Raw genomic sequence first — 15,015 nt, forward strand, 5'->3', positions numbered from 1 at the left:
CGTTTCTGCCCAGGCCCAGCTGCTTTCTTTCCTTCCCATCACGTGTCGCTCACATGGGCAATAGTAACCCTGAAAACCAAGTACGTGCAGGATGGGATTTTTTTCAGCCAACTTGAGCTCCCTCCACTGGACGCTTTTTGACTCAGAATCTCTCTGTCCTCACCCGCCGTCCACTCATCCTCATCCTGCTCAGGGACACAGGTTCCTCAGGCCTCCCTGTCCCCGCAGGCTGCCTGGGCCTCCCCACCCACCTGCCCTCCCCTCGGCTGTGGCTTCGACAGGTGCCTTCACTCAGCTTCCCTCCTGGGTATCCACATCCCTACCTTCCCTACCGAGTCATCCAGGCCAGCGACTCAGAAACTTCAGTGACTGTCAGAGTCCCCTGGAAAGCTCCGGGCCCAGCCCCGAGTCTGACGCAGTGGGTCTGGGTGGACCCGTGTCTAAGAAATAAGTTGGGAAGAGGCTTGTTTTGCAGATTCCACTTGGCCCCAAGGGTGGGCCTTGGCCATCGATATGGGGGCCGCCCACCCAGGCGGAAACCTGCTTACGAGGCCACCTGCCCCTTGGGTGGGCCTCCTTGGTGAAGGTGAAAGCACACTTAGCCGTGGAGAGATTTGGCTCTGGGTGTTTATAAGGTGACAGCAGAGTATGCCTTGGCTGAGGTTCAGGCCTGTGTTCAGTGCGGAAGGCACAGCGAGTCTTGATTGCGCAGCTGGAAAGGGTCATGGGGCCTCTCTGGGTGCCTTCCCTCCAGAGCAGAGAGCATTTGTGGGGAGATGGCCCTGCAGTGCCAGCCGCCGCTTCCCCAGTGGTTCTAAGACTTGACCACGAATTACTTCCCAGATTAACCGTCTGGGCCTCCGTCGTGGTGTCTCTCCCGTTCCCTTTGATTGGCACTTCTGTTTGGAAGGAGGCTGTGAGTCGCCGGTGACCTGGACCCTTCTGAGACCAGCGTGTACTCGGGGCGCCCCCTTCTGCAGCCGCCCCAACTTCGCCAGTTACTGCAAAGGGAGACAGCGCAGCTAGCTCTGGCCTCACCTCCTTCTGCCCAGCCTCCTCAGAGAAACGCAGAGCTGTCCTCTGTTGCTTTTATTTCTTCCAAATCCTCAAAGCGAGAGCAGTTAGGAGTTACGGTGTGAAGCCGGTGAGGACTCCGCGGTCTCCGTGGGCGGCCGTTCCTGTGCCTCTGTGTCTGTTGGCGCATCTGAGCCCTGGACTGAAAGAGCAGGTTTCCAGCCTGTCTGAGCTGTGCCTCGCAGGCCCGCGGGGGCCACCGGCCACCCCTCCGCTCGCTCAGCCCTTCAGTCACTCTTTTATTGAGCGCCCGCCGTGTGCCAGGCCCTGGGGAGAATCGTCTTGAAACCCACGTTCTCGTTGGACGAGAGAAGGATGAAGAGAAGATGAAGCCTAGAGGGCAGTGTATCCTCTGTGCAGACAGAGCTTGAGAGGGGCAGGGAGGCTGGGGCAGGGACTGTAACGGGCTCTCCTGCTCAGAGGGCCCCTCAGAGGTGCCCCCTGGGGGCAGGAGGGGAGGGGGGAGGAGCAGCGGGCCGAGTGGGGGGGTGGGGGCGGGGGCCACGGGAGGCCGACCTGACCTTCGAGTTTGCTGCACACACCACAAGTGGGTGAGTCCACATCCCCTCCCTGCTCAGGGCACGGCCTTTGGGCCTCTGTCCACTGACCACCCCCCAGCCGTGTCCTTCATTTCTAGCCCTGCCTTTACCTGGGGGTTGATAATGTAAAACGAATGTAGAGAGAACCTTCTAGACGAAAAGTTTTCAGCTGTGCTGGGTCTTGGGCCCCTGAGAGCAGCCCTGTCATCTGTCACCATCTCCCAGCCTACCCTCCACCGGTCTCACCTCCCCGGGGTCCGTTGTCACACGTGGACCAGACCGTCTCCATGAAGGTGACTCGGGCCTCACTCCTGCCTACAGCCCCCGGGGGGCCCCTGGCTCTCAGAGTAAATCCGGGCTCCTCCCTGCAGCCCACAGGCCGCGCCTGGGCACAGAGGCGGCTGGGGGCCCAGCCCGCGCTCCTCCCGGCCTCGGCTCCCGGTCTGTTCCGCGGGGTGATGGCCTCCCCCTCCTCGGGCCTGGGTGCCGGGCGTGGAGCGGCGCTGGTGCCGTGAGGGCCACGTGGGGACCTCGTTTCCCGTGACGGCGTGTCCGGCCCCACGTTGCGGGCAGTAGGGGCCCTCGAGTCTCCTTGCAAAATTGTATTCTACTGCGAGAGTGTTGTCTTTGAGGCTGTTGTATGGATAAGGAAGAAAATCTTTGATCCTTTAAAAAGCAATTTGGAACAGTTTCTCGTTTCATTCCGAGTGAAGGAACACTGTCATTTGGAGAATGAGGATCTGTGAACTGTGCAGGGCGGGGCCTCCTCGGGAATAATCGGGCTTCAAGTCCTGCTGGAGGCCAAGGCCAAGGTGGCGGCGTGCGTGTGGGCCAGGCCAGAGCAGCCAGCCTGGGCTCTCAGGGGGCTGCACCGGTCACCTGCAGTCACCGGACGGGGGTGCAGATTCAGATCGGAAGGCTGGGCTGTGACGCCCAGCTCCCCACGCGGGAACTGATGGCTGAGGCTTGGCTCAGGACCGGCTACAGGAAAACGATCATCGGGGGTTAATTCACGCTTCTGTAAACCTTTGTATTTAAAGGGGGACGAATGTGTGTTTGAAACCTGCTCTTGTTAGGACTTCTTATTGCTAAATTTGCAACACTGTTCCTATGTTAATATGTTCTTAAATATGTAAGTTTTGGGGAGAGTTTATTGAGTTGTCCTTGAGGTTTTAGTTACAGAGGTCTTCTTCTTCTTGTGGGATCTTAGTTCCCCAACCAGGGATCAAACCCGGGCCCTGCAGTGGAAGCGCAGAGCCCTAACCACTGGACCGCCAGGGAAGTCCCCAGAGAAGTCTTCCTACCCTGTTCTCAGATCCAGCTGAGAGAAAGATGAAGGTCTAAGAGATGGAAATTTAAGTGCTAACTTTATTACCAACAAATCTCAGTGGAGGAACATGGGTCAGATCCAGAGGCAGTGGAGCTCACTAGTGCCTCGCCCTCAAGCATAGACCTGGGCCTCCCGCCCGACGGCTTGGCCCCCTGGTCTAGAACTGCCGCCTTGCGCCAGCTGGGAGCAGGGAGGGGAGCCCCCAGGCCTGAGCTCCACCTGCTTAAGAAGACGGACACACAGTGGCATCCTCCCGCACCCCAGAGCATTCACAGGCGAGCATTCCCGGGGTAAGGGGGGGAGGGGGGAGGGGGGACGGGGTAGCCTGCCCTGCCCGGGCCGCCTCTCTCAGCCTTCCTCCCGCCTTGGCTGGTAGGTCTCACACACCCCTGTGGCCCCCGTGGGAGTGTGGTGCCGGGGGTGAGCCCTCTGAGGACCGTGCTCCCCGTAGAGACCCCCCAGCCGGGCTCCTAACCAAGCCACCGACGGGGAGGAAACCTGTGCCAGATCCGCCGTGAAACCTCGGCTCCCAAAGCCACTGCAGCTAAACTGGGGAGCAGCAAGGTCTTTTACGGCACCTCAGGCTTTGTACGAAGTGGAAAAAACATGGTACTGCCGCGGCCCGGGAAGTCTCCCCATACATCGGACGCTGTCCCAGCCTAATCTGCTCGTTTTGTTTTTAATGACTTTCTGATACACCTGGCTATTGTTCAAAACAGGGAAATTCAGAAAAGTGTGAAGAAGAAAATCAAAGTCACCCATAATCCTACCAGTAAATATGAATAAAATACACGTGTAGGAGAACGAACAGAAATGTTGTATGCGTGCTGTTGTTCCCTTTATTCTTTTCTATGTGTAAATTTACATACATTGTGAACAAATTTGGGATGGTGCTGCATCAGTATTTCTGTTGCTTTCTTCATTAAATTGTGAGAATTTTCCAATGACATTGTTGGAAAATTGACAGAAGTCAGGGGGTCCTCCCGCTGGAGTCCTCCATGCCCTCCACCCACACAGAGGAGAGCCGGGCCCCGGCCTCGCTGACCTCCGGCCCCCATTCCCAACCACGTGTCTCTCCAGCCCCTCTGCCTGCTGTTCCTCCTTGGACACCCAGGGCTCCCGCCTCCTGTCCCCTCCCCGGGTGTCAGCAGGCCCCTCCTTCCTCAGTAAGGACTTCCGTGGCCTCCTGAAGGCAAAAGGGCCCTGTGGGACTGGTCACCTTGGTCAGAAGTGCCCTGCAAGCGCCCAGGCAGCCCCCAGCCACGCGTCCCTGGGGACCTCACCCCGCTCGGTTCCCTAGAATGTGCACAGGAAGTGGTGCCCTGTGCCTCCCTCTTTTGCTGGAAAACAGCCTTTGTCTCCTTTAAGTTCACCTTCAGGGGGAATTACCACAGGTCCTTCAGGAACCTTGGAACCTCCAATCCGGGGCCCTCGGCTTTCAGACGCACCCTGCAGAGGGGCTCAGGGCGAAGAGGACGCCACGTTCCCGCAGGCAGGGTGAGCCCAGGAGGAGGGGGCGCCTCGGAGCAGGGCCGCGTTGGCAGGGCAGCTGGGCCGTGGGCTGGCGGACGGCGGTCCACCCCTCATGAGGAGCACCTGGCAGCTGGCAGAGGTGGGCTTTGTCCAGCCCGGGGTGATGGGGGCTGAAGTGAATGCCATTTGCCCCTCCCCGCTTCCATTTTTAGACATCATTTCTCCCCAAATCCTTGCCTCTAATCAGCCTTTTCCTGCAATACGAGGCAGTTGTGTGCAGCTCTGGTGTTGGCCCGTGTTGGCCTTAGTGGATGGATGTTTCTCGTTTAACCTCAGGTACCGGAGAGCGGCCTCAGTTCGCCTGTTCACTTCGGCAGCAGAACTGCAGGCTCGTTCGTCACCTCAGGCACCTGGGGACAGAGCAGGCTCGAGTGGGAACACGGGGGGCGGCGGGGGCTTGGTGGGGAGGCCCGCCCTGGTGGTGGGGCGGCAGCCAGGGGCGGTCGTCCTGTGATTCCGCCACACCCTCAGGGCCCCCGGCCTCACTGCCCACTGTGTGAAATGTTAACTGGAAGGATGGGAACCTCCTCCCGCGTGGGGCCTGTCCCATAGCAGGTGTAGGACACACCCTCCAGTGGGTGGGGACAGCCTTGCACCTGGTGTTACAGACGTCTCGCGTTCGGCATCCCGCTGAACACAGGCTGGGGCTGCTAGCAGGCCCGCGAGGTCACCGGCACACGCTTGTAACAAAAGGAAGGGAACAGAACCTTCCCGCCCGAACCTCGGTAACTGTAGCTGGCCTCCCGGTGTGAGAATTCGCGTGACCTAATTTTCGTGCCAAAAAAAGGTCTGATTTTTAAAGACATTTGAATCTCCAAAATGAACCCAATCCCTCCAACTGCCAAAGGCACAGGTATACCTCACTGGACCCTGAAGATGCCGCAGGGCTGGATAAGCAGCCCCATGCCGTGTGTGAGGGGAGCCGTGGCGTGTCCGGCGAGATGGAGAAGAGAGGCGTGAGCGGTGGTCCTGCTGCCTGGGACCTGCTCACTTGGCGTAAGGGTCACACGAGCCTTTGGGGGGACAGCGGCTCTCGGTCTGACGTGCTTGGCCAGTGGTCACCAGCAGGCCACCTGCGCTTGACCAGCCCGGCCAGCTGTCGAGAGGCTTGGTGCCCGGGGCTCCAGCTGTGCCCCAGATACAGCCTTTGGGAGGGGCGAGGGGAGCTGAGGCTCCATTCTCACCACCCCACAGACGGTTTAGTTGGTGAAAAGCAGAGTGTTTTACACCCAAGCAGCACTGATCAAAATGCCCATCAGCCGCCTGCCTGCCCCTGTCAGCGAAGGGGTGCTCCTGCAGTGTCTCCTCACAGAAGCTTCGGGCAGGTGAAGACCATTCCTCGCCAGCTGCCGAGTTTGTGAAGCTCTGAGGAATAACAGCCGCCTGCCAGCGTGACGACCTGTGCTGTCCTCAGCCCCCCGGGTGGGAGGAGCGGATTAAAGGAAGCACCAGCAGAGCCGCCGTCCAGGGTCACGTGGATGCTTCACGGGGCGGGGGCTTCCACTCTGAGAGCGGCAGGGTCTCTGGGGGCTGTGGAAATGCAGAGATATGGGCACCGCCCCAGGCCTGTTGAGCCGCAATCTGCGTCTTGAAAGGCTCCCGGGCGGCAGCGCCCACTGAAGTGCACCTGGATCTGACCAGATGGGCGGTGGGGCTCAGAGACACGCGCTGTCCCTACGTCTGAGCCCTGTCCTCCAGCCCCTGAGTCCCGGAAGGGAGGACACACATCGCTCCCCAGGGCGCGGTCACGGCCCGCTGCTCCTGTGCGGACGTGTGGGGACCACAGTCCTCCCCGTGGGTCAGGGCGAAGGGGTCGGCGTGCTCGCCTGTTCGCTGTTGTTTTCCTTGAAAACCGCTGGGCGCGTCCCACCGATCGCTCTTATCCTTGACGTCTTCCCCTGGGCCTGGCTTTCCAGTCTTACTCCTGTTTTAAAAGTTCCGTTCAGTCTAGAGCCCTCTGGACAGAACCAGTGGTCTGGTGACCTGCCTGCGCAGGTCTGGACGTGTGCACACTGCCAGCCCGTGCCTGGATTTCCTGATCCTGAAATTGCGGTTTCTGATACTGACTCAGCAGGGTCCCCGGGGACTGAGTGAGGGACTCCAGGCCTGCTGCTCTGGGGACGAATGGGGTTATTTGAACCCAGGGGCGTCGTCGGTGCCCTTATTTCTGTACAGAAACCTGCCACATGGAAGCAGGTCTAGACCGGGTTCTGGTGCCCATAAGCAAAGGCATCGTGCCTGGCGCTTCCTGCTCCTGCTCTTCTGTTGGCCCTGCAGGCGGGTGCAGAACACAGGGTGAAGGAGGCCGGCCCTCGGGGGTCACAGGGCCCCCGAAAGCTGCGAGGGAGGGACTTGGGCACCGGCTTGCTCTCCGAGCAGCACTGCTGACGGGGCAAATGAATAAAGCCTTAAAGCAGAGCGAGACAGCTGAGCCTGATTGGAGGCAGCGTTTCAGGGCTAAGCCTGGACTTAGATCACACCATTTGGGGCCTGGAGTGAGTTTTACAAACCCCCGCAAAGGACAGGAGTTTGTAGTGGAAATGCTGACAGCCTGTGCCTGAGCCGTCTGAAGACGGCTGCACACCCAGCGCCTGTGATCGGCTTGGCCTGTGGACACAGGGCATCCCTCCCTCTCGCTGCGTAAATCCAGCGGTGCTGCTTTTGTTTGGTTTTAACTCATCGAGATGCTGCCAGCCGCAAACCCCGGTCGGTATGCGAGGGAGGACCTGCAGGGCCGAGGGGCCCTTCCCGGCCTGGCCCACGGCTCCAGGCTCATGGGAGGACGTGGCACGGCGCCTGCACCAGGTGCCCTGCAGATCCACAGCCGGCACCATGTGGCCTTCACCTGCCTGCAGGGACTTCGTGCCCTTGAAGGTTCCCTTGGCACACACACTTCCTCTCCTGCTCCTGTCAGGATCCAGTGTGTCCTTCCAGCACCGCCCCCGCCCTGCAAAGGCTTCAAACCCTTCTTCACACTGGCACCTGGGACGGTGACCCAGTGCCAGCACTGAGCTCACGCCCTGGTCTCTGGTCATGCTTCCCTTGGACCCCACTGTCCCCACCTGGTCTACAGGTGTGTCTTGTTCCAGGAGGGCCCTTGTTCTGCCCCCTCCCTGGACCTTGCGGGCAGGGCTCTGCCAGCAGCCTGAGGCCTCTCCACCAGGAGTCCGGTCAGCCTAGGGTGGCCACGTGCCGGGGAAGCTGCGTCCTGCTGGTGCACGAGGTGGGGAGCACATGGGGTCCGCTCCCACCCTGGGCACCCCCTCTGGGTGTTCCCCAGGCAGCCCCGCTTGGCCAAAGTGGGGAGAAGGGAGCAGCCCCTGGAAAACACAGCATTTCAGTAGAATGTCCAGATGCCACCCTGGCCTTCGCTGTGTCTCCTCCGCACCGTTCATACTGGACGTGCTGTTGGAAGGGTCTGGCAGCTTGAACACGCTGGTGGCTTTGCGGCGCGAGCAGGAGGCTGGGCGTGGGGTGCAGCTACTGTCCACTGACGCCTGCCTTCCCCCTCTCTCCTTAGCTCAACGACGCCGCCAAGCAGCTGATGGAGATGGACAGGCTGGGCCTGGCCTCGGCGTCCGGCTGCCTCGCCTTCGTGCCCTCTGACCCCGGCGCGGGGGCCAGCGCGGCCCCGGGCCCCACTGTGGGCAGCACGGGGGCGGTCAGCGCCTTCCAGCGGCGTGTGGACAGTAAGAAGAATGCCAAGAAGCGGCACTCCTTCACAGCGCTCAGCGTGACGCACAAGTCCACACAGGCCGCCAGCCACAGGCGCTCCATGGAGATCAGCGCCCCCGTGCTGATCAGCTCCAGCGACCCACGGGCCGCGGCCAGGATCGGGGACCTGGCGCACCTGTCCCGCAGCGCTCCCACCCAGGTAACGTCGCTGGGGCAGGGCTCCCTCCTCAGCTGCGCTTGCTCCCCGTCCCCTGGTCCCCGGGTGGGTGTGAGGGAGGCCAGGCAGCAGTGCCTTTTGGGGTCCCCGCCTCAGGGCCCCCGAAGCCCTGGTGGGAGGTGTGTCTTGGTCTCAACCAGCATTCAGACAGCCCAGGGGGATGTGAGGTGCTTCTCAAGTGCCCGTGACTCAGCCTCTCAAGGTCCCGTCCCAGCCCGCCTCAGCCCTCTGACTCGGGAGAAAGTCTGGGTTAGCGCTGCTGTGCCTTCAGCATCTCGTGACACTGGCTGACGTGCTCCCTGTGGACAGAACCAGAAGTGACCACGTGTGTACAGAGCCCTCCTCTGTGGGACGGGGCACTGGTTCCGTCCACCAGGGAAGCAAAGGGGGCACCTTGCTCTCAGCCAACCAGACAAGGCAGCCCTGGAGCCAGGCTGTTGCCGAGTCCACGCTGGTCCTGCTTGCCACACGACAGGCCAGTCAATCGAGAGACAAAGTGTCGGAGCCAGGAATGAGATGACCGGGCCCTGGGATCCATGTTCCCGCAGTTACACTTGAAGTGAAAGTTGTGACCAGGCTCAGGACTTTAGTGAGCGTCGTCAGAAAGGGTGAGAGGTCAAGGGAAGCAGTTTGCAACCTGTCTGTGGACCCGTTTAATTCAACTGTCGGGAGACAGGAGGGGTGGTGCTGAGCGCCTGTGAGTTGAGGGCCAGCCACCAGGGCTGCGAATGGCAGGTGCCAGCGTAGGTCCGTGGTCATGGGTGGGACCCAGAGGCCAACCCCGCCCCCTCTGCCCCCACCTCCGGCGCCACCTTCTGGGTCTGCATCCTTAGACTCACTCCAGCTGCCTGCCTCTGGCTGCCCCTCAGGCCCTGCGGTAACGTTGACCTTCACCTGGGTGCTCCTGGAGGTGCCCGTTGCCTCACAGGAGCTCTGAGCACCTTAGCGTGGCCTGAGAAGCCCTTCAGACTTAGGCCACCACCCTGCCGTCTTTCCAGCATCTCCACCGCTCTCCCCTGCGCCGTCCGCGCCGGCCCTGCACCTGTGCGCCCGTGCTGGCCTGGCTCCCCCCTCCCCCCGCGGCTGTTCCTGCTCCTCCCCGCGCTCGTCCCTCCTCCACCTCGCAGCACAGACACGTGGATGCGGCGCAGACGCGCGCCCATGCGCAGGCAAGGCCTGCGTCCCGCTCGCACCCGCCCACCTAATCCCTGGCCCGCAGGGCTTTCCCCCGCATCCGCCGTGGACTGTTTTGCCTTTGTCGCTTGTATTCATGACCTTCTCCCCGACCCCTGGACTCGGAGGGCCTGGGCAGGGACGGGGTGTCGTCCACCCGGTGTGCCGTGTCCTGGCTCCTGACCCCCACCTGGCCGTCTTTCCTCGGGTGGCCGTGGGGCCCGAGTCAGCCGCGCTGCATTCTGAATGGTCTGAGCATGAAACACCGTGGCTCCAGGGATGCCACTTGACCTCCCCCCGTGATGGCTGCCACGGGCTCAGGGCCCACACCGGCGGCTGCCGAGAGGGCGCAGCTGTGAGGTGGCCAGCTCGCTCCCGCACGCCGCGCATCCACCACAGGCAGCGGGGCTCCCAGGGGAGCGAGGTCGGGCTGGGCCTCCGATGCCCACCCTGATGAATCATTCCTCCCTGCCGTTTGGAGAAGTCCGGGCTCGGCCGAGGTCCTCATGAACAGTGGAGCACCGCGGTCGCCTTGCTGCTGGGGAGGGAGGGTTCCCAGGAGGGGACGGGGAGAGAGGCTGTCTAGGCCAGCTCCACTGCTCAGAGTTCAGATGTGTGCTTGCTGAGGTCGGGGGTCAAAGCAGGAGATGAATGCCCACAGCTCAGAGCGGCCTGTCATCAGGTGACCCAGGTCGCCCTCCCCGCTGCCTGGGAAGCCCCAGGGGGTGCAAGGAGCTCCTGGGCCGGGCAGCGTGGCCGGTTATGCCCCGGAGCAGGCAGCCCCAATCCTCCAGGCCTGCTTCCCGCGCACGCTGCGCATCCGCCACAGGCCGGGGGCGCTGCGCCCTCACCCCGACACCCGCAGCTGCGTGGGCCGAGCCCGCCTGCCACCTGTTCAGTAGATAGAAGCCTTGCTGGGGCAGAACCACACATGCTCACTTGCATGTCGTCTGCCCAGCTGTTCTCAGGCCACAACAGCGGGGCTGGTGGTTGGGAAGAGACCACGTGACCCAGGGACGCTAAAATTCTGACCACCCGGCCTTGTGCAGGGATGATGGCCCAGCCCCGGGCGGCAGTGTCCCCACTGCTATGGCAGGGGTGGGATGTGGCCGTCGGTGCACTGGCCCCTACAGGCTCCCGCGTGGAGATGTTCAGTGACCAAAGCAAGTCCTCCAGCCTGGCTCTGCACAGTGGGGATGGGGGTGGGAAGTGGGGTCCAGGGCACCCAGGGGGAGCCCGGGTGTTTGGGAACAGCCCACGGCACCATTTCCCTGGAGGCTCCGTGTTGTCTGTAAGCTTTAACTGCTCAACGCAGAGGCCGGCAACCTCGGAGCACAAAGGTGACCCACGGAAACCGAAGCCGGCGTCTCTGTGCCCGCCGTCCGTGGATGGCCGTGGGTGGGACCTGCACCCAGCAGGCTCTGGCCTCGTCCAGCCAACGGCAGGCTCTCACCAGACTCGGTGTTTCTCAGCTTCAGAGAGACCACGGCTTACAGGCCAGCTTCAAATAAGCCAACAGAAGCCCTTGAGATCAGAAAGATGTCCTTTAAAACCAGTGAAAAGGGGAGTGTTTGAAATTCAGCAGCGAGAACATCAAAAGGGAGCATTTCTCTAGCGTCTGAGGAGTGAATTGGAAGAGTCCTCCCGGAAGCTTCCGGGCGTCTTTCAACGCATCCACCTTTGTGTGGGGTGGCCTGCAGCCCCTCTCGCCACCTCCTCTTGTGTCGGCCCAGGACAGGCTCTAAGCGGGGAGTGTGGGCAACCATGCGCTGGGCTCCCCGCTGTCAGCCCACCTCCAGGCTCCTGTGCGCACTGCCCGCGGGGAGCCTGGGCTTGTGTTTAGCATTTTCAGAAAGTTACAAAGGTAATTCTGTGCCTTGTCAGGAGCAAAAAAAAAAATACCAAGCGAGCACGAGACGACTAAACCGTCTCATCGTTGAGGACGTTGCACAAGAAGAGCTTTCTCTGCAGACGTGGGCGGTGCTGTCCTGACTCGCTGGCTGCAGGGATGAGAACACTGGCCGCCCGGCCCGGGCGTCTCGTCCACCACGTCAGCTGCCGACCGTGTCTGTTCTGCTGCGACGTTAAGGGCAGGGACCGCCGGGCCCCGGGCCATCGCCGGCGGCTGAGGGACGGGCCCCTGGGCCTGGTGAGCTGCCGGTCCCTCCGTCCTCCCTCTCGTTTGGCGAGCTCTTGGCTAAAGGAGCAGCCCGGGCAGATGCAGGAGGGCTCTTGGTGGACCCCAGCCCCTGGGACCAGCCGGCCCACCAGGCGACAAGGACACGGCTCAGCACAGGGAGCGCGTGGAGCCGCACAGGGAGAGGCTGCGGCCGCTGGGAGGTGGGCCTGCGGAGGAAGGAGGCGAGGCCAGAGGGGCCACTGGGGACCGCGGCCGCTCCCGTGGGGCCCCATGTCTCCTTCAGGCCCCGCTGCAGAGGCTCGTGGCTCGTGGATGAGGAAGATGAGGACGCTCAGGACCCTCCCCGCCTCCCCGCTCCCCTCGCCCGGCCCTGCCCCTCCCAGGCCCGTCATGTGGACCACGGTACGGGCGCGGCTGCACACCCAGGCCCTGCAGCCGTGGCCCGACCATGGCCACCACCGGCCGGCGGCCCAGGAGCTCGGCCGAGACGGAAGCCGTTCTCGAACCCTCAGTGCCCGCAGGGGCCCTCCACACAGGGGCTCGTGGACACATGGATGGAAGACAGACACGCTGAACGGGGCTGCGGGTTCTTGAGTCCCGCCCCTCCATAGGAGGCACCTTCTGTTTGAAGGCAGGCGACAGGTCACTGGGATGTGAAAGTCGTGCATTTTGTGCAAAGCCAAGGACGATGCCTTCGTCTGTGGACACACGTGGAAGTGGGGGGGGGGTCTACAGTAGCTACTGGCACCTTCCTGTGACCAAAGACCACCAAGCAGGCGGACGCGTGTGTGGGGAAGCAGAGCGAGGAGACCGCCTGTGACTCTTCTTGGTGGAAAAAGGCTCCACCTGTTGGTTCACAGTCGAGCCTCGTGATGCCCGATGGGTGAGGAGTAGCCTGTAACTGCCTTCCCCCAGCCCCCAACACGTTAGCGCTTTGAGATTTTCACCCCTGAACTGAGCAGGTCTGGGGGTGCTGTTCTCCCATAGCTCCCCTTCATGATGACCCGGGGAGGCCTGTCCTGCTTGTGGCACAGCTGTGGCCGTTTGGTCCCCGCTGCGGGCCCCGTGGGACGAGGGCAGAGGCTGGAGGCTTGTCCCCTCACGGCAGACGACACCTCGGTGGGTCGGCCGACTTCTCAGCATGCTGAACTGCTGCCCCGTGGTCTCTGTTGCAGCTGCCGTGTGGGCAGGAGCAGCTGGGCGCCAAGAAAACCTTACTTACAAAAGCAGGGACAGCACGGCCAGGTGTGACCTCGGAGGAGTCTGTCGACCGCCGAGCAGATCTGGACTCGGACGCTCAGGGCTGAGTCAGTAGTTTGTGGGCCGGTCGGGCCACCTGAGGTGAGCTTGGCCTCCTGGTTGCCTCTGCCTCAGGTGGCCAGCCAGCTTCCTGGGGCTGATGGTGAGAACTGGGGACATTCTGTCGGCACGGAGCGACCGGCTCCCTCTCCAGGACAGACCGTCTCCTCCAGGTTCCTTGGCCTCTGACCTCCAGCTGCCAGCCCAGGCCCCACCCACCGTCCTCCCCGCCCAAACCCCTGGCCCTGCAGGCTGTTGGGTGTTCTTTTGGGAACCAAGCAAAGAATCAGGCTGTAGACGTTTTATTCTGAAGTTTTCTCTGGGAAGCACATTCCCGAGAGCCTGATTTTCACCCTGTGCTATGGAGGGGTGGCGTGTGCTGAGTAAAACATGCCCATTCCACGGCTTCTTAGGGTGATGACAGTGTTTTCTGGACACATGTTAGAAATTAAAGGGATGTGTTTCTTCCTAGGGTCTTGGTCTGTGTCAAGGAAAGTGACTTGGAGCCCCCTTTCAGCGGGGGTGCAGCTTGCCAACCGCAGACCCTTTTCCCTTTTATTAATCCCAGTGGGAAATAAAAGGCCTGGTTCGCAGCTACTGCTCAGGGGCCCCGGCAAATGCAGCACTGGAGCCTCTGGCATCTGGTAACAACCTGACGGTTTAGAATCAGGGTCCAGGGCCGCTCAGCATAGCCTCCTGTCAAATGCCCGTGGGCTGTTGCTGAACGAGGCCTAAGGGATCACTGGAGTCGCCCACCCCATGGGCTCAGTGGCCCCAAGGACTGAGCCACCGGCATCCTCATGCTGTTGGTGGCTCCCCCGGGTCGCGAGTCAGCTGAAAGGAATTCCACCTCATCACGGTGGACCACCTTCCCAGGACCACGCGCGCACGGGGCTGGACCAGGCCCGGAGGGAGGGGCGGGGTGTCGCCAGGATGCAGAAGAGTCTGTCCCCGGGCTGTGGTCCCAGTTATTTCTGTCCAAAAGCAGCTGGAGCCCTCACCTCCCTTCCTTCCTCCCTGCCGATTCCCTCTCTCCTGCCAAGCCTTCACTAATCCCCTAAGGCCCAGAGCCATTTAAAAGTAAGCCATTAAAAATCAGAGCGGAATCAGCCTCGGGGCCCTCAGCCAGGAGGAAACAGGCCCCAGTCCCGCGGGAAGCCTGTTCCACGTGGTCGCAGCCGAGGGCGTGGGGCACGAGACACTCTGGCGCTGCACAGAACGACCTCAGACAGACTTCCCGTCCCACCCCGTGTGTCCTAGGAGCCGTGCGTTAGGGTGTGGCCATGCCTCCGGTCAGGGTGGTCCTCCCAGGGCTGGGCTGCTACAACTTGGAGCCCCCTGCGACGCCTGGTGCTTGCGAGCCCTTAATCCTGAGAGGAGGCCCCCTGTGCCACGATACCCCTGAGGGTCAGCGCACAGCTGCCTCCTGGGCTCCTGGAGGGACCGCCATCTCAGCAGCCGCGTCCTGCTCTGCTGCGTCTGTGTCCTCGGCTGTTCACAGCTCAGCTGCCGGCAGGGGACACCCCTCCACCTTCCGTCGACAGGAACAGAGATGAAGACGGGTCTCGGAGGAGGATGGCTGGGACCCTGCGCCACCGGGGAGTCACAGCGTGGGCTCCCACCACCAGGCACAATGTCCCAAAGGGCCTTCATCTGGGCTCCGCACTGCGTGGGGAAAAGTCAGAGCCCCGGGCTCAGTGGGCGGAGTTTTAGATGTTTTCCATCTCGACCTTGACCTTGGGAAAAAGGGTTGTCACAGGTGTGGCCTCTCATGCCCCCGATCCAGCTCTAATGGAGGGTCTGCCGTGAAATCCCACTTATTTGCTTTGTGGCCTTCGTTGTGTCAGATTTCAGCTGAGGGCCAGGCTCCTGGCGAAGCTGCTCCCTGTGGCTCCTGTAGGGCAGCCTCGTTGCCCCAGCGCTGGGGGAGCGCCACAGGCCTGCTGCCCCCCCGACACCTGTCGCGCGGAGTTGACGGGTGGGGGTCTGGAGGCCCACAGCCATGGCCAGCCTCTCCCTCTGCCCTGGAGGCAGA

At 62.0% G+C, this 15,015-nt stretch overlaps 1 protein-coding gene across 1 annotated transcript in view; it reads left to right on the forward strand.

Annotated features, from left to right (window-relative positions):
* Positions 1 to 15,015, forward strand: part of SH3RF3 (SH3 domain containing ring finger 3) — a 218,669-nt gene that overhangs the window by 131,686 nt on the left and 71,968 nt on the right. The window contains exons 6-7 of the mRNA XM_061210569.1: positions 7,997 to 8,381; positions 14,439 to 14,473. Coding sequence (XP_061066552.1) covers positions 7,997 to 8,381; positions 14,439 to 14,473 — 420 coding nt within the window. The remainder of the gene's footprint in view (positions 1 to 7,996; positions 8,382 to 14,438; positions 14,474 to 15,015) is intronic.

The sequence above is a fragment of the Eubalaena glacialis genome, chromosome 14 (genome assembly GCF_028564815.1).
Source record: "Eubalaena glacialis isolate mEubGla1 chromosome 14, mEubGla1.1.hap2.+ XY, whole genome shotgun sequence".
In the NCBI taxonomy this organism is placed as follows: domain Eukaryota; kingdom Metazoa; phylum Chordata; class Mammalia; order Artiodactyla; family Balaenidae; genus Eubalaena; species Eubalaena glacialis.